We start from the raw sequence: 22,846 nt of genomic DNA, 5'->3' as shown, positions 1-22,846 counted from the left end.
ATGCTTTGCTAGTCTGCCTCAGCCTCCTCTTAACCCACTCCACCCAGATTGCTTGTCCCGTCATGCGTGGTTGATCGCAGTCTGGCCTCAGTGGCCAGAGAAAGTGGTAACGGGTGTGTGAGTTGGGCTTGCATGATGTGTGTTGTCTAGTTTAGAGGAAGTGCTGCTATACCTGTTTGCAACTCAGCATCTTCTCTGTATGGCGAGTACCAATCCATTCTTTTCATAATGTTGTCATTATTTCATCCTGGATTTTCCACTGTTTGATTTTGCCTGAAGGCTTTTCTTCCATCCTGCAACTCAGTACTGTTATCCTTTGTTACTATTCTGTAAAACATTACATGAGTCTGTGTCCATCCTTTTCTTTCTCTTCTTTCCTGTGTTTTACCTGTCGCCTTCTGAACTGAACAACACACTCTGACTTATGAGACACACTATATCAACCATTTCGTCTGCGCGAAACAGACAGTGACATGATGGTACTGTCACTGTCTTAAGTAATAGAACCCAGTATGTTGTCCTCGATGATGAGTGTTCATTACATAAATGATCTTTTGGATAAGGTGGATAGCAATGTGCGGCTGTTTGCTGCTGATGCTGTGGTGTACGGGAAGGTGTCGTCATTGAGTGACTGTAGGAGATGACTTGGACAGGATTTGTGATTGGTGTAAAGAATGGCAGCTAACTCTAAATATAGATAAATGTAAATTAATGCAGATGAATAGGAAAAAGAATCCTATAATGTTTGAATACTCCATTAGTAGTGTAGCGCTTGACACAGTCACTTCGGTTAAATATTTGGGCGTAACATTGCAGAGCGATATGAAGTGGGACAATCATGTAATGGCAGTTGGGGGTAAGATGGATAGTCGTCTTCAGTTCGTTGGTAGAATTTTGGGAGACTGCTTATAAAACACTAATACGACCTTTTCTTGAGTACTGCTTGAGCATTTGGTATCCCTATCACGTCGGATTGAGGGAGGACATAGAAGGAATTCAGAGGCGGGCTGCTAGATTTGTTACTGGTAGGTTTGATCATCACACGAGTGTTACGGAAATACTCCAGGAACTCGGGTGGGAGTCTCTGGAGGAAAGGAGGCGTTCTTTTTGTGAATTGCTACTGAGGAAATTTAGAGAACCAGCATTTGAGGCTGACTGCAGTACAGTTTTACTGCCAACAACTTATATTTCGCGGAAAGACCACAAAGATAAGATACGAGAGATTAGGGCTCGTACAGAGGCATATAGGCAGTCATATTTCCCTCGTTCTGTTTGGGAGTGGAACAGGAAGAGAAGATGCTAGTTGTGGTACGAGGTACCCTCCGCCACGCACCGTATGGTGGATTGCGGAGTACGTATGTAGATGTAAATGTAGATTGTTGGTGCAGCTGCCGTGTCACAAGTTACTCCTGTCAATATAATTAATTCTAGACCTTCAAATTGATCACTCTTCCTGCCTCACTCTCACTTATTATTTCCTGTACTTTCCTGTGCCACATGAACTTACTATACCTCGTCCTATCAAACACACATTCCCTCACCCCTACTCATTTTCCTCTCTCACTCCAGTATGCGCATACTAACTTAACCTAATACAGTAACATCTCCTGTGCTCATTCTTTGTATATATCCGCCCACGGACCTGCACACCACATTATTTTCTTTTTATTTATTTTTCTCTTTGATCTCATTGTATTTTCATGTCAATTGCAATTTGGTTTAGCTTTTCATTTACAGCCCTTCTCCCTCAGGTTCCTCCTTAATTCATCCTTTCCATCCCTTCCACAGTGACTTCCATCTGTTCAGATTCCACCAGTCCTTAGTCCTCACCAACCTAGACCTGCAACAACTGTGTAAATCAGGCTCAAACCTCCCAGCAATACCTCTCTTCATTCACACAATTCTCTTTCTCTGTAACCCCAAATTCTGTATCCCGTCTCTCAGACTGAAATTCTTGCCCTCTGAGAACTAGAGCAGCATGCACAACACCATCTCAAGAAACTCTACAGCCTGTTCATCTCCTACTCCCTCCTTGGACTACCACTGTCTATCACTTCTACAACAGCATCTAACCCTCCCCCACATTTGCCTCATCATCCGAAACTCCCTTCCACCACCTTAGAGAATCCAGGACCTAAACCACCTCTACAACAGCGTCTATCCCTCCCCCACATTTGCCTCACTGTCAGAAACTTCCTTCCACGACCTTAGAGAATCCAGGACCTAAACAGACCTGAAACACAGTCATGAATCTTTCCTCTAAAAGCCTTAACCCCACAGAAGGGTCAGTCTTTTTCCAAAGGCCTTACATTTTGCCACATTCCCAAATTCAGTCATTCAGGACTCGTTAAAGACCTTCTCTCCTTTTCCCAGTCCCTTCAGTGGAAACACTTTTTTACTACCAACCCTACCAAACCCGAAACCAATGTTGAACCCTTCTGTGCTCCCACTGATAGAATCTGTGCTCTAGTAGATCAGCACATTCAGCCTATTACACGTTATGTGTACCCTACTACGTAAAAGACACCAACCATTTCCTCCACTGCCTCTCAAACAGTTCCTGTTCCTTTACCAAATGTCACCTTGCTCTTCACCATTGATGCCACCTCCCTTCACTCCATCATCCCTAATGCTCATGGTCTTGCTGCTATTGAGAACTACCTTCCACAATGCCTGACTTGTTCCAAACCCACAACATCCATCCTGGTTGCCATTACCAACTATGTCTTTATTCAAAATTACTTCACCTTTGGAGGCATCATCTACAAACAAATCCATGGTATGGCAGTGGGCACATGCATGTCACCATCCAATGCCAACCCGTTCATGGGCCATATAGAGGAATCCTTAACCACCCACATCCCAAACCCCTCACCTGGTTCAGATTCACTGAGGACAGATTCATGATGTGGATGTAGGGTTGGAACACCCTATTCACATTCTCTAGAACCTCAACACCTTCTCCCGCATTCGCTTCATCTGGTCCTCCTCAACCCCAAAAGTCACCTTCTTCGATGATGACCTCCACCCCAAAAATGGACGCATCAGTACCACCATCCATATCAAACTTACCAATCACCAGCAATACCTCTGCTTCAACAGCTGCCACCATTCCATGCTAAGAAGTCTCTTCCATATAGCCTAGCCACCCATTGGTGTTGCATCTGTAGTGATGAACAGCCCTCCTCCAGATATACCAAGGGCCTCTCTGAGACCTGCACAGACTTAAATTTACCTCTCCACTCACCCACCACCTCCCAGAGTCCCATTATCTGGCCACAAAGTAGCATTCCCCTTGTGACTCAGTACCACACAGGACTGGAGCAATTGAATCACATTCTCCGCCAGGTTTTTGACTACCTCTTGTCGTGCCCTGAAATGAGGAAGGTTGTACCCACTATGCTTCCTACCCTTCCGACAGTGATATTCTGCCGCCCACCAGACGCAATATCCTCATCCATCCCTGCTCCCAACCCCTTGCCTCATGGCTCATACCCCTGTAATAGACCTAGGTGCAAGACTTGTCCTGTACATCTTCCCACCACTTACTCCAGTCCAGTCACAAGCATCCCCTATCCCATCAAAGGCAGGGCTATCTTTAAAAGCAGTCATGTGATCTACAAACTAAGCTGCAACCGCCTGCTGCCACACTCTGTCTTACCATGTGCCCGCATGCTCCTCCTTACCACTACCAGCCAGATTACTTCTCCCATCATACACAGTTGCTCACCGTCTGGCCTCACTGGCCAGATACAGTGGCAATATGCTTGTGTGGATGTGTATGTGTTTTCCACTTTAGAAGATGGCCTTTCAGCCAAAAGCTCACATCTGTAGCAGTCATTTTTTAACACTAAAATGTTCGTCCATCTGTTTTCATGTTGTGTATCTCAAATAGCCATAGCATACTAAAAAATCAAGCTTCCCTTTCTTTCTCTTCATTGTTATTTGAAGTATCAAACTCGGGACTTGCTCATCTTAACGTTATAGGTGGAAGAGTTAAATCACAATTTTCAATCAGATGCACTGATGGGTTCAGCATGATTTCAGGCCTGCCACAAGTTTATTTAAAAAACATGGCAGTTTCTGGAGTTGTCCAATGTTAGAAACAATTGCAAATTTAATTTTTTCTCTCTGCCAACAGCCTCTAATTTTAATTCCTGTTGATGAACCTGTGTCTCAAGAGACCAAAGTTGACAAAATCTGCATTTTCAGTTTTTGTGGAGTTGTCCTCCTTTAGTAATAAGCAATTCAATTGGGTGAACTGTCCCTGAGTGTCTATCACCATTACCAGGTTAGCAGAGAGAAACAATATATATATATATATATATATATATATATATATATATATATATATATATATATATATATATATGTGTGTGTGTGTGTGTGTGTGTGTGTGTGTGTGTGAGGGGGGGGGGTCACATTTTCTGCTGATCATATAGATGATTATTTAACTTTCAGCCTTTGAGGGACTGTATTGCACTAGAGCCATGGTGATAGCTTTATATCATTTAAACTGTTTCGAGTAGTAAAATAAAAAGAAACACATTTTTTCATATGAATGTAAAGAAATTTTCCAGCTGCTATAAAATAATCCATTTGTAGTTTTGCCGACGGGTCATTTTCCCACAAATGGATCGATGGTATCTGATATTTTGAAAAAAGTGTGATATCTTTATCAGTAGACATTATTTTTAGGCTGTTATCTATCAGAAAAATGTTGGTATTTCTTTATTCTTAGTACATTGCCTTTAACTGTTTCAGGATGTGTCGTGAAACCGTTTTCTGAAGAATGTGATATGGGAGCAGTTCTGAAGATATTTAAAGGAATTTTACATGCTGATCAAGGTACTGATCCCACTGTTTGTAGTGCATGTCATTAAAATGATTTTACACATATATTAGAAACAGCATAGTGAACGCCTTATTGTGGCCAAGATAGACACGAAGCCCACGCCTACTACAGTAGTACAAGTTTATATGCCAACTAGCTCTGCAGATGACGAAGAAATTGAAGAAATGTATGATGAAATAAAAGAAATTATTCAGATAGTGAAGGGAGACGAAAATTTAATAGTCATGGGTGACTGGAATTCGGTAGTAGGAAAAGGGAGAGAAGGAAACGTAGTAGGTGAATATGGATTGGGGCTAAGAAATGAAAGAGGGAGCCGCCTGGTAGAATTTTGCACAGAGCACAACTTAATCATAGCTAACACTTGGTTCAAGAATCATAAAAGAAGGTTGTATATGTGGAGGAAGCCTGGAGATACTGACAGATTTCAGATAGATTATATAATGGTAAGACAGAGATTTAGGATCAAGGTTTTAAAATGTAAGACATTTCCAGGGGCAGATGTGGACTCTGACCACAATCTGTTGGTTATGAACTGTAGATTAAAACTGAAGAAACTGCAAAAAGGTGGGAATTTAAGGAGGTGGGACCTGGATAAACTGACTAAACCAGAGGTTGTACAGAGTTTCAGGGAGAGCATAAGGGAACAATTGACAAGAATGGGGGAAAGAAATACAGTAGAAGAAAAATGGGTAGCTTTGAGGGATGAAGTAGTGAAGGCAGCAGAGGATCAAGTAGGTAAAAAGATGAGGGCTAGTAGAAATCCTTGGGTAACAGAAGAAATATTGAATTTAATTGATGAAAGGAGAAAATATAAAAATGCAGTAAATGAAGCAGGCAAAAAGGAATACAAATGTCTCAAATGAGATCGACAGGAAGTGCAAAATGGCTAAGCAGGGATGGCTAAAGGACAAATGCAAGGATGTAGAGGCTTATCTCACTAGGGGTAAGATAGATACTGCCTACAGGAAAATTAAAGAGACCTTTGGAGAAAAAAGAACCACTTCTATGAATGTCAAGAGTTCAGATGGAAACCCAGTACTAAGCAAAGAAGGGAAAGCAGAAAGGTGGAAGGAGTATATAGAGGGTCTATACAAGGGCGAAGTACCTGAGGACAATACTATGGAAATGGAAGAGGATGTAGATGAAGATGAAATGGGAGATAGGATACTGCGTGAAGAGTTTGACAGGGCACTTGAAAGACCTGAATCGAAACAAGGCCCGGGAGTAGACAACATTCCATTATAACTACTGATGGCCTTGGGAGAGCCAGTCCTGACAAAACTCTACCATCTGGTGAGCAAGATGTATGAGACAGGCGAAATACCCTCAGACTTCAAGAAGAATTTAATAATTCCAATCCCAAAGTAAGCAGGTGCTGACAGATTGAAAATTACCGAACAATCAGTGTAATAAATCACAGATGCAAAATACTAACGAGAATTCTTTACAGACGAATGGAAAAACTGGTAGAAGCTGACCTCGGAGAAGATCAGTTTGGATTCTGTAGAAATATTGGAACACACGAGGCAATACTGACCCTACGACTTATCTTAGAAGCTAGATTAAGGAAAGGCAAACCTACGTTTCTAGCATTTGTAGACTTAGAGCAAGCTTTTGACAATGTTGACTGGAATACTCTCTTTCAAATTCTGAAGGTGGCAGGGGTAAAATACAGGGAGCGAAAGACTATTTACAATCTGTATAGAAACCAGATAGCAGTTGCAAGAGTCGAGGGAAATGAAAGGGAAGCAGCGGTTGGGAAGGGAGTGAGACAGGGTTGTTGCGTCTCCCCAATGTTATTCAATCTGTATATTGAGCAAGCAGTGAAGGAAACAATAGAAAAATTCAGAGTAGGTATTAAAATCCATGGAGAAGAAATAAAAACTTTGATGTTCGCCGATGACATTCTAATTCTGTCCGAGACAGCAAAGGACTTGGAAGAGCATTTGAACGGAATGGATAGTGTCTTGAAAGGAGGATATAAGATGAACATCAACAAAAGCAAAACGAGGATAATGGAATGTAGTAAAATAAAATTGGGTGAAGCTGAGGGAATTAGATTAGGAAATGAGACACTTAAAGTAGTAAAGGAGTTTTGCTATTTGGGGAGCAAAATAACTGATGATAGTTGAAGTAGAGAGGATATAAAATGTAGACTGGCAATGGCAAGGAAAGCGTTTCTGAAGAAGAGAAATTTGTTAAAATCGAGTATTGATTTAAGTGTCAGGAAGTCGTTTCTGAAAGTATTTGTATGGAGTGTTGCCATGTATGGAAGTGAAACATGGACGATAACTAGTTTGGACAAGAAGAGAATAGAAGCTTTCGAAATGTGGTGCTACAGAAGAATTCTGAAGATTATAACTAATGAGGAAGCATTGAATAGGATTGGGGAGAAGAGAAGTTTGTGGTACAACTTGACTAGAAGGAGGGATCGGTTGGTAGGACATGTTCTGAGGCATCAAGGGATCACCAATTTAGTATTGGAGGGCCGTGTGGAGGGTAAAAATAGTAGAGGGAGACCAAGAGATGAATACACAGCTAATTCAGAAGGATGTAGGTTGCAGTAGGTACTGGGAGATGAAGAAGCTTGCACAAGATAGAGTAGCATGGAGAGCTGCATCAAACCAGTCTCAGGACTGAAGACCACAACAACAACATTATGTCAATTAATTATTACACACTTAATTTGCGTAATATTCCATATACCCGTTATCAATTTACTTATTTGGTAATGTTATGTAAATAGTCACTATATTGCCCTGGGTTGTAGTTCATTGCCGGCCGGAGTGGCCGAGCGGTTCTTGGTGCTTCAGTCCAGAACCTTGCGACCGCTGTGGTCGCAGGTTTGAATCCTGCCTCGGGCATGGATTTGTGTGATGTTCGTAGGTTAGGTAGGTTTAAGTAGTTCTAAGTTCTAGGGTATGATGACCTCAGATGTTATGTCCCATAGTGCTCAGAGCCATTTGAACCCTTTTTTATTTTTTTAAGGAATTGTTTTTCCTTCTGGTGGGTAGATTGACGAGATATTTTGATTCGTTTGATTTCCTAACATCTATATTCTTTTAAAATCATGTGTGGTATATAATCCTATGGTATTTCAAAGTTTATGTAAAATCAAACTCTAGTCTACCCCCCCCCCCCCTTTTATTTATTTTATTTATTTATTTATTTATTTATTTTTGTTTTAAAAGACCATTGCTCTTGTAGCAGTTTCACTAGGACCAAGGAAATATTTGCCAAGACAAATATTGGCCTGTTGTACTCTGCTGTGTATGCTTCAATAATTTCACTCTGTTTTCTTGTTTAGTGTATAGTAAATGCTTACATTGTCAGTTTACACCCCCCCCCCCCCACCCCCCCACCCCCAAATCTCTAGTTATAACTTCAGTTCCTTTCATTTTGTTATCTTCACCTGATTTGTACTTTTGTTGCATTTTGAGAGCTGACACTCTAATCTCTAATTTCATGTCATCGAATTTGTCTCCCATTGAGCAATAGCAAACCATATCCCATATGATAGATAGAGATGTAGAGATTGTATTTCTTATTTGAAATCTTGGGGCAGATTCTCTCTCTCTCTCTCTCTCTCTCTCTCTCTCTCTCCCCCCCCCCTCTCTCCCCCCCCCCCTCCCTCGCCCCCCTCTCTCTCCCCCTTCCCCCGCTCTTCCTCCCCTCTTCCCTTTATCCTGTACCTAAGTAGGGGCAGCATAATTATTATCAGGCTTGGTGTTGTTAATGATAGGGCGTGGCTGGAAAAGCCCTGACCCATTTGTGTGGTCTGCACGTGCCTGTGGTGTGTGTGTGTGTGTGTGAGAGAGAGAGAGAGAGAGAGAGAGAGAGAGAGCACAAATATATTTAGCGAACATTGGTGGAAGTAACCAAAGATTACTGACTCTAATGACAGCTGCCTGAGCATTTGTACACTGAATACTTGTTTGCTGCCATGTGGATTTCTTATGCCTTCATTCTCTTGCAGATAGGCTGTGAATTTGCAGTGTGCGCATGCTTGAGTCACTTTTTGTACCATGAGAGAGTTGGTTGCAATTAATGCAAATGATAAATAATGAATACAGATGTAAATTATTATTTGTTATTTGTGAATAACAGATATTATTTGAAACATTATTGACTTTCATGAATAAAAACACTTCAGTGTCATCACTGTATAGAAAGTGTTACACATAATAGATAAATTCGAAAGCCAGTGCTGTTTAGTGGTCCAGTTCTGTGTCATTTATTAAACGAATGCACTTTTTGTGCCAAATCCCATTTGTACGTTACATCTCCTGAATTATTCTTCATTTCACGACAGTGATGTATGACTTTTTAACTCACAATCTCATTCAGCAAAAATAGAGAAATCATCAATTCCGCTGTAATTTCTGACAAAAATTTGTAGTAATTTCATGTAGCTTCACTTTCAAACCAAATCTCCTTTTTACATAGTAATATCATTCAAAACACATAACCCAGTTTCTTTGACATTCCTTTGGCTGTTATATGTCTGAAGTTCGTTGTAAAACTTCCATGCTCATGGACACCAATACATGTGAACTGGTTGTTTTTAAATCGTGGGTGATACATTGTTGCAATAATTCACAGTCAGTGTAGAGAGGCAAAAATCATATTCTAATCATCCCTTGACTCTTTTGTGGTAGAAAAGTTGCTATTTGCTGCAATATTATGAACTCTTTTATATACTGAAACCCACTGTCGCTTTCGTAACTGAACAGACACTATTCACAGAATTCGGAGAATTCGGTACGTGAATTAAACAAAGAAAGTACAGTGGCAGTCCACATTATTTGTTATTTAAGTAACAAATAAGTTATTTGTGAGTAAGTTTTGTTTGACTGATCTACTTCTTCAAATATTTATCCAGGCAGAAATTTATTCTGATAATGCCCATCTGTGCTTACCAATACACTTACTTTCTCATTTCATCCACCACAATTCATATTATCAGCTGTAATGAGTCCTATTAGTTTGTTTACTTGATTTACTCGCAAAAGCCTATGGTGTAGATGGATTAAAGCCTTTTTGTTGATTACAAATAAAATTGTAAAACTATTGTGCTCCTGAACATCAGTCTCTTTAATTTGTTCTGTCCAAAATGTGTTTCAGTGTCAGCGCAATTTCAGCAGCCAAGTGAGTGCAAGCATTATTTCATGAGCTATTCTTTCACACAGATTTACAACTCGACAGCTAAAACAGTGATCTTCAATCTCACATATTATGTACGAGGGTATTTCGGAAAGTAAAGATACGCCGTATGCCAGAGGAACAGAAGAGTTTTGGCGAGCAAGTTGGCAACACTGGTGTTAACCTTGAACCGTTAGCTGTCTCCTCACGGTCGTTCGGCAGTTGAACGTTGCTTCTGGTTGGAGTGGGTCGTGTTTAAAATGGCTGCGCCGATTCAGAATCCTGCCCAATGCGAAGTGCCGCTCCATCATACATTTTCTTCATGCAAAAGGTCAGCGACCAGTGGATATTCACAAAGAAATTGTTTCTGTTTATGGGAACATTATGAATCGACAAAATGTAACGAAATGGTGTCGTCATTTCTCTGACGGTAGGACCGATGTTCATGACGAACAAGGAACAGGTCGGCCATCTGTGATCTCTGATGCCCTTCTTCGGAGAACGGAGGAAGCAATTCGTGCGAATAGACATGTTACATTGAAAGAATTGCATCAGATCAGATCATACCGGATGTCTCAATGACAACTCTTTATGACATTGTGACTGTCAAGTTAGGGTACAGGAAATTGTGTGAGCGCTGGGTTCCAAAACTGTAAATGGAAGAACCTAAAAGAAAAGAATGGGCTTTGCACTCAACTTCCTCACATGCTGTGCTGAAGCAGGTGATGAGTTCCTTGATTACGTTGTGACAAGTGAGAAGACATGGGTTTATCACCATACACCTGAATCCAAGCAACAATAAATGCAATGGCGCCATTCGAATTCACCAAAAGCCAAGAAATGCAAAACGTCTATTTCAGCAAAGAAAATCATGGCTTCTGTTTTTTGGGACAGACAAGGTATTCTTCTGTTGGAATTTATGCCTCCTGGAACGACAATTAATGCTGCTGCATATTGCCAGACTTTGAAACGTCTTCGAAGGGCAATTCAAAACAAACGCAGGAGAATGCTGACAAGTGGAGTCAGCTTGCTTCATGACAACGCTCGGCCTCGTACAGCGCTCGTAACCAAAGCACTACTCACACAATTCAAACGAGACGTATTGGACCATCTGCCATGCAGCCCGAACCTTGATCCCTCCGACTTCCATGTCTTCCATTGCCTGAAGTCACATCTTGGTGGAAAATCATTCCACGACGATGAAGAGATCAAAGATGAAGTTGAAATGTGGTTCCGATAACAGGTGGCAACCTTCTATGACTGTGGGATACAAAAGCTTGTGCATCGACTTAACAAATGTTTGGATAACGGTGGGCCGGCCGAAGTGGCCGTGCGGTTAAAGGCGCTGCAGTCTGGAACCGCAGGACCGCTGCGGTCGCAGGTTCGAATCCTGCCTCGGGCATGGATGTTTGTGATGTCCTTAGGTTAGTTAGGTTTAACTAGTTCTAAGTTCTAGGGGACTAATGACCTCAGCGGTTGAGTCCCGTAGTGCTCAGAGCCATTTGGATAACGGTGGTGACTATGTCGAAAAATAACAAATAATCCAGTTAATAAGATGTAACTGACGTTTTCTAAATAAATGTTCTATTTAAGGACTGAGAGCCATTGTATCTTTACTTTTCAAAATGCCCTTGTACTAGACAGTCTCTTGTGAGACTGTCTGCTTGTGAATGACCATTTCAAAAGAGGTGGAGCAGATAAAAAGAGCAATGTTGACATACTTTTCAGTGCTTCATTATAATAATATTGATCTGGTGGTTTCCTATGATTGAAGATATTAAGATGTTCTGACATTGTATACCTGTCAGTATACTAGGCTGTCCGCCCCCGGTAGCTGAGTGGTCAGTGCGACAGACTGTCAGTCCTAAGGGCCCGGGTTCGACTCCTTTTTGGTCGGAGATTTTCTCCGCTCAGGGACTGGGTGTTGTGTTGTCCTAATCATCATCATTTCATCCCCATCGACGCGCAAGTCGCCGAAGTGGCATCCAATCGAAAGACTTGCACCAGGTGAGCTGTCTACCCGACGGGAGGCCCTCGTCACACGCCATTATTATTATTAGTATACTAGGCTAACATCTTCCTGAGCTCTTTGTGGTCAAACGAAAAAGCTCCTCATGGAGAGATAACTTTTACAGAAGTTCAAAGATGTCTACACTACAGGAGGATATGATTGTGCTTTAGCTAATAAGCATTGGGGTAGTGCAGAATCAAATGCATTTTGGAAGTAGAGAATCAAGACATCATGTGAGAAAAGCCCAAGTTAGGTTTTGCATGACCCATGTTTTCGAATCCATGCCAAACCCCTGCCAATTGATTGAACATTGTGCATCTTTATTGTTATCCATCTTGTAGCTGAGTGTGACCTCTGCTTTTTTTTAAATACAGGTAACAGTTTTTTGTTAAGGGGATCTACCATGTATCAGGGATAAAAGAGGGGCTAGCTTAGTCACCACTTCTGTGTAAGAACTAATAGGGATACCATTGAGCTACGGAGCCTCATTCAATGTCACTAATTTCATCTGTTTGTTAACACCACTCCCACCGTTACATACATCATTCATTTTTGTAGTGGTGTGAAACTTAAAATTGTTTTATACTCCTGTATCTTCCTCTGTAAAGGACCAGTTGAAAACAGAGACAAGTCCTCTTAGTTTTGCTTGGCCACCCTCAGTTCCATTTTTTGTGTCGACCATGAGTGCCCTGTGTTGTCCACGAGTGCCTGGACACAACTGTGGTGCTACTGACAGCCTTTATTTACAAATTACCAGAATTTATGTATTTATTTACTTTTTTGGTAGATATTTTCTATATGCTGCTGTTGCGATAGTCAAAAGCTTTACAGATTGCCCTTCTGACAGCCACATATATTTTGTTTAGCATCTCCCCTCACTCCAAACCACCTGCCCCCTCCTCTCTCCACAAAATATATTATGCACCTGTCTTCTAACATGCATATCACTCTAGCAAAGATGAAAGTGTAATACAATGAGCAACATGATTAACAAGAGATGGAACGGGTAGTGCTACCTATCTGGCCAGATATTGTATTCAGCAAAGAAAGAGTGCCCCCTCCCCACCATAGAATAAGCATAAGAATTAGGATGGTGTGGGGGGGGGAGAACTTAACTATCCCCCCCCCCCCCCCCCCACACACACACACACAAAATTTTGTGTCGCTGCCATAAGATATTGGTATGATCAGCACAGAATACATTGACTTACCAGCTCACAACCAATCTTGTCTCTCCAGATTAGCAGCATGTATTCCATTAAATCACTCTCACTCTTTGCAGTTCTGTACTTTGCTTTGGATGTATTCAACAGCAGATCTTGTCCATCCCATCATGAACTGTCCTGTTATGTATTTATGTATTCACTTCTTGGTCAACTATTCTTTTGAATACTGTTGTCTGCCCTGCTGGTGTTCATTACACATTTGCCTATTCACTTTTACTATTATGGATCTCCTCTCCAACCATCCTGAAGGAATTGCTTGTTCCATTACTGTCTTACCACTGTTAGGAGGCATACAGCCAGGGAAATCTGGGAAAAACCAAGGAAATTTTCCATCAAGGAGAAAACTGGGAAAATCATTAAAAAAAATTTTTTTTTATTATGGGAATTTTTAGTTTTTTTAGTTTTCATTTAAATTTTTGTAATTTGACTGATGAAAACTGACACTCCTTTACTTTAACCCACTACTGCAGAATAATACTGCAAGAATAAAAGATAAATGAGAGGAAAAAACTCCAAAATAAAAAGAAAATGTACCATTTACAACAACTAAACACAGTACACACACAAGTGTCTGCCAACAGCAAAATGTGTCAAAGACTTTAGGACGAAGACTATGCGGTACTCCATAACAAGAAGCTGCTTTCGATGAATGTGACGTCACAACTGTTTAAATTTGGTTCATGTGAACGATTGCCAGTGGGCTCATGCTTCTGCACATCCGCAGAACTGAAGTCATGTATGAGCAGTGCCTTCTGCTTCTAGCTTATTGAATGTGGCTATTAACTGCATAAGCAGTAACAGCAAGCTGCCAGATGCAGGCAAAAAAATTTTCTGGTGTACCCAAGCTGCCAGATTCACACACATGCAGTGCAATCTCAGTTGTAGTCTACACGTGACCCATGTTTACGTTTGGTGCTATTGCTATTTTCATTTACAGCTCTCACACCAAATGAAAACGAAACGGATTTCTGTGGCTGATAGCTATCAAGTGAATTAAGACAATTCATGTAATTAAGGAAGATTAAATTATGTTGTTGGTTTCAGTTTTCTGATTTTATTTTATTTCCACATTATTGGCAGTCAATTAATCACCTTGCAGAGCCAAGAAGTTATTTTTGTCAATTTGTTAAGAAATTTGGCTTTTATTAATCTTTTCCACAGAGACAGTCAATCTATTTGAAACAATGTGTTTCATTCCATATTGTTGGCTATTTTCAAACATTCACCGAATTTCATGTTCCGGCATGTCCAGTATTGTGCCATAATAAAGAATCAAACACGAGATAATACAGTACTGGTACTCCAAGAAAACTGACATCCCAAAAACCACACTGAAACACTTTATATCAGGTAGGGGCCTACTTCATTCTGGATGTGGGCATACGAATGTGCACTATAAGCCAAATCATGCATTTTAGTTTGGTTTACGAAATTCCAACGTGCTTGGAGTATTCTTAATGCTATGTACATACCAAAATACCTAAATATTCACTGAAAGATGAATAAGCAGGCAAATTTGGTAAGTAGAATCGCAAAAAGTATTCTGTTTGAAATATATTAACAGCTTTAGCAGAATTTTACATGTCTACTGTCTGTGAAGCACAATATTTTTCATCACAAGACATGTTTCAACACTTGTTTGTCACCTCCTATGTTCTTGATATTCTCTCTTAATTTGCATGGTTTACATCTTAAATCTACAGAATGCCATTCTTTGACAAATTATAGACTGGCGGCACACCAAGTTTATACCATTGTAACACCCCACAAGGCTTTATATTACTACAGTTTCTTGACTTCACAAATGACCTCGTTAATTTTTCATACAGTTTAAAAAAATAATGAAAGACTTACTGTTCTTAATTCTGAGAGGGAAAATCTATGTTAAAATCACCACACAGAAAAATATTAAAACCAGGACTGCTGTCTTCTTTTGCATTCCTTATCTAGATAGAATATGCTAAAACAAGTTGCCCTAAGTACAATAACCCTGGATGTCCCCTCAGAACATTATGCCGCACTGCTGCACGTGGTCCAAACAGAAATGCAACAAAATGCATATGAGCAGAGCAGACACTAAGCAAGAGCTTCACATGTCATTGTAGCTGCATGTGTGCAATAACACTTGTTTTCTGTCATGCTCTGGCAAATGCTCCTACAAACCTAACACATCGTGGGAAAATATTGTGAATGGTGATGTGAAAAGCATTACTTTCAAAGTAAATGTACTTTTATGCAACATGAATCGTGTTCCATGTGAGAATGTGCAATGAATTTTTTAAAATCACAGAGTGTTCGACACTCATTCAAAATTTAACACTTTGAGGACCAGCCACTTCGAAAACTTTTGGGCCCAGAATTTATTTAAAATTCTTCACATTTGTGTTCAATATATGTTAAAAGGGCAATACGTGCAAAAAAGATTGGTATATACAGGGTGAGTCACCTAAGTTTACCGCTGGATATATTTCGTAAACCACATCAAATACTGACGAACCGATTCCACAGACCGAACATGCCCCTGCAGATGCTGCTCTCCGACCGTGGCCCGTGTTTGTTACAACACGCAACTGAACGTCGGAGGTTTCAAGCGTCAACTTTAGGTTACAATATCTGCGGATGTAATTAACATTTTACAATGCGACAAACACACTGATTAAGTATTTGTTTATATGTTCAGATGTGCTAACAAAACTAACGGGGTTCCATTTAAAAAAACATAGGTTTGTGTTAAAAAACATACTTCAGTGTATTTTTTAATGGTTTGTATTAACCAATTACACTAGCCCCTCTCCTCACGTTCGGTCTGTGGAATCGATTCGTCAGTATTTGATGTGGTTTATGAAATATATCCAGCGGTAATGTTAGGTGACTCACCCTGTATATGAAAGCTTAGGTTCTCTTGTAGCTATACTCTATGCATGTTAATTTAAACCATTAACTTTTCCTACGTCTGTGATCACACTACTTAGCAGTGATGTTGCTACTGGCTGACTACATCCTGTGCTCTGAATATCTGCTGTCATTGGCTGGTGAAATCACATGACGTGAACTATGATTGATTGCCAAAAGCGCACCCCAGTCTCAATTTCAGTCGTTTGGAAACTAATGTACTGTGTTTGGTGGAATTCGTACTTATGCTTTCATAACACGGAAATATGCATTGTACATGTTGCTGTGCATTAAAGATCTTTCCAGTATGCATTGTTTTAATTGCTGAGTTTCATTTCCTAAAGTGCTGGTAAGTTCTACACCAATATATAAAACATTTACTATTCAAAAGGTTGATAAGCTTTACAGTTCCAAGGAAAAGTATACTGTCACGTACCACAGAAAATGTGTATTTTCACCCAGGAAAAAGTGTATTTTTAACCAGGAACTCCAGGCAAAATCCGGGAATGTTTTTTCCATGTCCGCGTATACACCCTAACTGCATTAGCTCCTGGAGTTCCTGGCACGGGGGAGGTGCCTCTCACCACAGATGAGCTATAAGGTCCCTAGTCTTCTTCCTGGCCAGCACACCGGCTCAATCTGTGGAAAACAAACAAACACACACACACACACACACACACACACACACACACACACACACACCTACACACCTCTGTTAATGTATTGACTTGTCTCTTCCCACTATTGGCTATGACTCAAAGTAGCTGAACTGAAATGTTGGCTTTCAAAAATGTGTGGTCCCCCGCCCCCCTCTCCTCCCAGTTTAAATTATCATCAATATGTACACCAAAAACTTGTCAAGTTGCTGCCCGTACGTATTATGTTATTATGTTGTGTCTTTTTGAAATAGAGAGAGAGAGAGAGAGAGAGAGAGAGAGAGAGCATTTGCATAAAATCACTCAACAATACTTTTAAGAACAACATGTACAATTTCTTATGTTTCTGTTTGTATGTTTTGTTTGATAAACATACTACTCACCTCTGCAGAAGGCACTAATTCGGCTTGTGTATTAGGCATACATTCACTACCTGTAAGAGAAACAGTAGTGGACCTAATATTGAGGCATGTTGATATCTCCTCAGTCCCAAGAATCTCCTCTGGTTACATCAGTTGGAGTATTAAGTTTGACTTTCCGCATTTGTTTTGTTGTTATATTATACACCAGTTCCAGAAAACCTCCGTGTATCTTGGAGACTGTGATTCATACAATCAAATTTCTTAGAAAGGTCACAGGAAATACCAGTTTCTGTTATTTAATGCTTGTAAAACTTGGTGAGTGAATGCATAAATGGCAATCTTAGTTGAGCAACTCTTCTGAAATTAAAGCTGTGATTTACTAAGAATACTAGTGACCTGCCCCTCTTTCCGACAGTTAGCCCTAAATATGTATGGCTGGATGACTTGTCTGATGTAGCAGTAATTTTATTTGTGAGTCACTGTGTAGAAGTTTGATTGAAGTTCATTAAGCAAGTGAATAACAACACTTTCATAGCTTAAACAATTGGTGCAACATGTGCCAGGAATGTTGTCTGGAGGAACAACTGTTGAGTGTTCCATATTTAATTGGCATTCAGAGTGATGTCTCATGGCGTGATGAAGGCTGCGGGCTACTGCACTGTAAGAGGAGGAGGGGGAGGAATAAATGTATAGTTTCTGGTCATAATAGTTTCATGTGGCTCAGTTGTCTAGTGCTTCTTTCAATTAGATGCCACTTGTGTCCATATGGACAACATTGACTTGATCCGTAAAGATGTGTAGGTAGTACAAAATGCACAAACCTCAGAATCGAAAATGATATGTCACACAACGATGTCAATAGTGTCTCGGAGTAAGCAGAGAACCATCGGCACAGCAGGGAGCAATGAAGATGAAACGGACACTCTTGATAACACATCAACCGCCTGCACTGCAAGTTCTGCCATTGAACAGTAGATGGCAATTGTATTGTTTTCATGGCAGCAGTTGATGTGAATTTGTCATAAATCAACCAATTTGCATGAAATATTTACAAATTACATGCACAAGCCTTTCTCATAACAGTCTATCTATTAGTAAAAACTGCATCAAAATCCATACCTATCAGTAAAAATGGTATAAAAATCCATACATTACTTCCTGAAATTAGCCTGAACATTCAGACAATAGTGAGCATATATGTGGACATTATTGTTACTCAGGTGTGACGTTGCTTTCTCGAAGAGTTTGGAAAATGATGTGTGTAATGACGCGAATTGGTCAAATAAATTGACTGCCTCTGTGGAAAAGTAACAGTAGCATATTTCAGTCTCGCTGTTAAAAATGTCTTGAGTTATTAATCCATTATATATTGCGGAAAAGACAGCACTTGTTATATGAGAATAAGTCTTCAGTATTCTGTTGAGGACGTCATCAAATCCAGATGAGCTTTTATTTTTGAGAGAATATATTCTGAATTTCAGAGGTGGAAGTGATTAAGACATCCATATGATTGAATTTTATGTCCGCAGCTTTTTCAGCATACTGCTTGGAATTTCCTATTGAACTTCTTGTTTCTATATTTTCTGCTGAATTTGAGAAGTGATTGTTAAGTGTACCTGCTACTTATGACAAATCATTTATGATCTTTCTATTTAAATCAATTGTGAGTATGAAATATTAGTGACACTACAAAAAGAACACTGTTGTGTCTGTGAAATGAAACTCTTCTGTTCACAGACAAATGAAGAGTGGAAATGAAAAATATTCTAAGTGCCAAATCTCATAATCTCTTTCTGTGCATCACTTACTTCTATCCAAAAAAAAGTGAGAAGGTATTCTGATACCACAGAACTATACTGCCCACCTCATCACCACAAAAACTTATTTATTAAGAAAATTGTAAGTGCCGTATCACGAAACTAATTGGTTCTAGTGCAAAACGAAAAGAAGAGTTTCGGTCTCAAGTGCTTTTAAACGTAGGAATAGCAGTACATTTTCCATAATGTGCAATACCAAGAGGGTTACTTGGTGCCCACCACAAAAAAATTTCCAAGATGTATACATTGAGTGGAGGGGTACTTTATGGATACTACAAAAAAATTAGAAATTACGAATTTCATTAACTGTCATTGATTTCCATTCACTACAAACTTTTTAAAGTTTTACAAATACGTAAGAAGGGTTCTGAACCTCACAATAGTCATGTGACCTTTGTTGCAAAAAGTCACATTCACTACAAAGACTTCAATTTTTGGGTTTATTGTAACAGAAAAATTTAAAACAGTTACAGAATCTGGTATATGAAATCATCAGAAACAATAAATATTTTTTTCAGAATTTTAAAATGTAAAGTACAAGACTGGATTACGATATTTTCAAAGGGTGGGTGCAAAGTAACCCCCCCTGCAACGGATATTGCAAGGGTTAGTACAGAGGCACTACATTTTATTTTATACCAATAAAAGTACAGCAGTAATATTTTAAGTGATGGAACTGTGCCAACAAAAACCATTTCATATTTTAAACCATTTCATATTTTAAAATTTTTTACGAGAGAACAACATAATTAAATTCAAGGGGGGGGGGGGGGGGGAATCTCTCAATATTGAATGCTGTTTCATAGACGACTCCAATTTAGGGATCAAGTAATGCAAATTTATCTTGTGAAAGTCCCTGTGCCGTTGAGGAAGGAATGGAAACCTTATCAACAGGTCTTTCTGGTTTGCAATTGATAAAACATGGCTGGTCATTCAGATGTCATTTATCTGCAAGGTCTTTCCTCTGTTGAATATATTGACACTCTACTCTTCTGTTACAGAATGAGACATTTTATATAGCTATTTGATGAATGTGAGACACTTCAGTCGTACTGCATTTTGAGATCTTGCATGGTTGCATTGACTAAATGTTTCAGTAACATAATTAAACCCAAAGAAGTCAGTTGTATGCATTGGATTTACACATAATGGGTTAATAGCTTTAGCTGACTGTCTAATCTTGTTTAAACCTTGCAGAACAAAGCCATTTCTTACCTGTTCTCATTTCTCTATAATTGCAGAATCTCTGTCGTAGCTCAAAAAGCTGTGCCCACTCACCAGAAACTTGTGTGTTGTCCCTTCAAACCATTCAAGTCTTAAATGTTTCTGAATATGTAGCACTTTTGCCTTAGCTGATGGGTTTTCTCTTTCACAACTGAGATTGGCTCCCATGTAAACACACAGCATTTTTTGAAATGTGCTTGTGTTGTGAGGGCATGTCTTGTTTTAAAATTTTTTGGTTAATCTGGATGAAATGACATTTTGTGTAGTGAAGGAGAAATATAAATATTAGATTGTGCACGCAGCTGTCTACCTCCAAGAGGCAAAGAAAAGCAGCTATTGTGCTAACTAAATCAGACACAAGAACAGCTGATTTCCAGAGATGATCACAAAACCACTTCAGCCTTAACTTGTAAAAATGACAGCGAAAAATTGTTACTGAAATTATGGTTTTGTCTTTCAGAAGTTCTGTTTCTTGTAAACGTATAATCCTTCATTTCTTGCTTCCAAAAATGTTGTCTGCCCACTGCTGTCTCACTGGCTGTGTAGAACCAGCAGCTGGGACACTGTCATTCTTTTCCCATTGTACCTTACATCGAGGATGGACGATATTGCTCTACAAAGCCCGTAAGCACCCCACTGGCCCCTATCTGGACTTTTACCATGTCATACAGAAATTTATGCTTTTGTTGAGTAAATGTCCAATTTAAAGTCAGTTCAATTCTGATTACAAATGGATTCAAGCAAACTCCTGTTTAGATGCGGTAGATGCTCATAAAATGCCAAGGTTCATGGTATACGTTTCCATGGTTGGTAACATGATGAAATTTGCTGCCCGCCCACCGTTCCCCTTCCAACGTACATCCACATTCTCAGGCAAGTTGATGTTGCTATTCCCCCTTCACCCCTTCCAGATTGTTCAAAATAAATGTGCATGTGAACTGAATTGCAAATTTTCGTTTGTAAAGGTAAAAATGTTGATCTCAGCAATAGTAGTTTAATTTGCGGATGTACTGCTTTGCCATATTTTTCAAATGGCAAATTTGGGGGAAAAACTGATCTTATGATTGGGTAAATATATTATATTTGTCTCTCATATTTAAAATTTTTGCAGTTATTATTTGTATCTTTGTTGCACTCATACTCAAATGTTAGTTTGTATTTGAGTGTTTTCTGTGTTTTTCCATGTTAAGCCTCTGTTCTTTCTTTCAGTCTGCTTCTGCTAACCATAACTTTCACTTTTGCTCCATAATTAATAACTCTAAATGGGATGGTTGTTTGTTAAACTTTGTACATAGTTCATTGATTCTTTGAATCAATATCTTGCATCTGTCAGGTGTGTAACAATATTCCCTCCATTCGAGTTAAGCAGCAACACATTGATAACCTCCTGTTAAACTTTGTAGAAGATTAAGTATTTGATAACAAATGTCTGAGATCATGTTAGGGTTTTGGTTTATTGAGAAGTAGCTAATTATTTATTTCTTATAGCAATTTTGTCTTTCGTAACTTTCACTAATATAAATATTATTGGAATCTTTTATAAAAGTAGTTTATATAAGATTTGTAATGTTAAAAGCTAAAAAGAAATTGGGGCTTTTTTCAGTCACAAAGACACTGAAGATGAAAGCTGCTTTAAATCTAGCCCGACAAGCAGCTCACCATTTTCCAGAAGTAGCTCCTGCACTTTTTGATTGGGTTCCAGAAGGAGAACTGCCAGATGAATTCTGGAAACAAATGAGCGACATTCTTTCAGTGAAACCACACAGTTGTTGGACAACATTCTTATCAACATGTGAAGAAAATAGCGATGAAATGTGTGTTGGTGCTCTAAACAATTGAACACTGTTCTTTTTATTGTGTGCGGGATTAATGTATAAGGATTGCATTATACTGTTGTTTGCAGTTTTTATGATGACATTTGTCCGGCGACACTGATTAAATGGTACAAAACTTGAATAATTTCTTATATGTAAAAAAAGAAAGAAATAGATGTTGTATTTTGTTGTGTACAAATGAAATTTTTAAAGCAGTTCTGCTGCAGGATATTAATATATGTGCACTGTCTGTGTTAAAACAACAAATATATTATGTATTGTCATGTATTGTGTATGCCATGAGAAATCCTTTGTTCATTAATGTTTAATACATTCATAAAATACTCACTTGGCATCATTAGTTTAATTTTTTGATTTCTCATGTGTTTATCTGAAATAAGCAATATTCAAGGAGATTATTGGAATTTGACTTTTGGTGAGTTATAATTTTCAACATAAGATAAACGTGGAGAATGTCCTCTCAAGAATTTTATAATTTTTTCTTTCTTATCTTAGAATGCTCAAAATGACCAAATTAGCCCTGGTAAAATGGTAAGAAGGTCAGCTGTTGACTATTCTTTCCTTTGTCATCAACTGATAGGTCTTGTACCTTCTGATAATTGAATGGATGCATGTCCATATCATGCAGAACATTCCACACATAGGCTTTCGGGGTATATAGTTCCTTGAGTATGGATTGCATTCTGGTGCTGGGGTTGCCCTCAACTTGCTGTAACACGGCTTCCTCATGTTGAACTGTTTGCACACTGCGAAGTGTACCAGTTTCCCATTGCTCTGGTATAAGGGATCCTGTTTCACGCAAGTGGCCATCAAGACTTTGAAATGT

The 22,846-nt window shown here is 39.3% G+C and overlaps 1 protein-coding gene across 4 annotated transcripts in view; it reads left to right on the top strand.

Annotated features, from left to right (window-relative positions):
* The window catches only part of LOC126246014 (uncharacterized), a 297,733-nt gene extending 275,437 nt beyond the window's left edge, over positions 1-22,296 (top strand). For 2 of the 4 annotated variants that reach the window (XM_049948363.1, XM_049948362.1), the window contains 2 exons: positions 4,765-4,848; positions 21,789-22,296. In XM_049948363.1, the coding sequence (XP_049804320.1) occupies positions 4,765-4,848; positions 21,789-22,024 (320 nt within the window). In that variant the 3' untranslated portion in view covers positions 22,025-22,296. The remainder of the gene's footprint in view (positions 1-4,764; positions 4,849-21,788) is intronic. The other 2 variants (XM_049948364.1, XM_049948365.1) reach the window with 1 other exon arrangement.
* Positions 22,297-22,846: the final 550 nt, after the last annotated feature.

The sequence above is a fragment of the Schistocerca nitens genome, chromosome 1 (assembly GCF_023898315.1).
Source record: "Schistocerca nitens isolate TAMUIC-IGC-003100 chromosome 1, iqSchNite1.1, whole genome shotgun sequence".
In the NCBI taxonomy this organism is placed as follows: Eukaryota; Metazoa; Arthropoda; class Insecta; order Orthoptera; family Acrididae; genus Schistocerca; species Schistocerca nitens.
The sequence above is the reverse complement of the archived record's forward strand: the minus strand, read 5'-3'. Positions and strand labels throughout refer to the sequence as shown.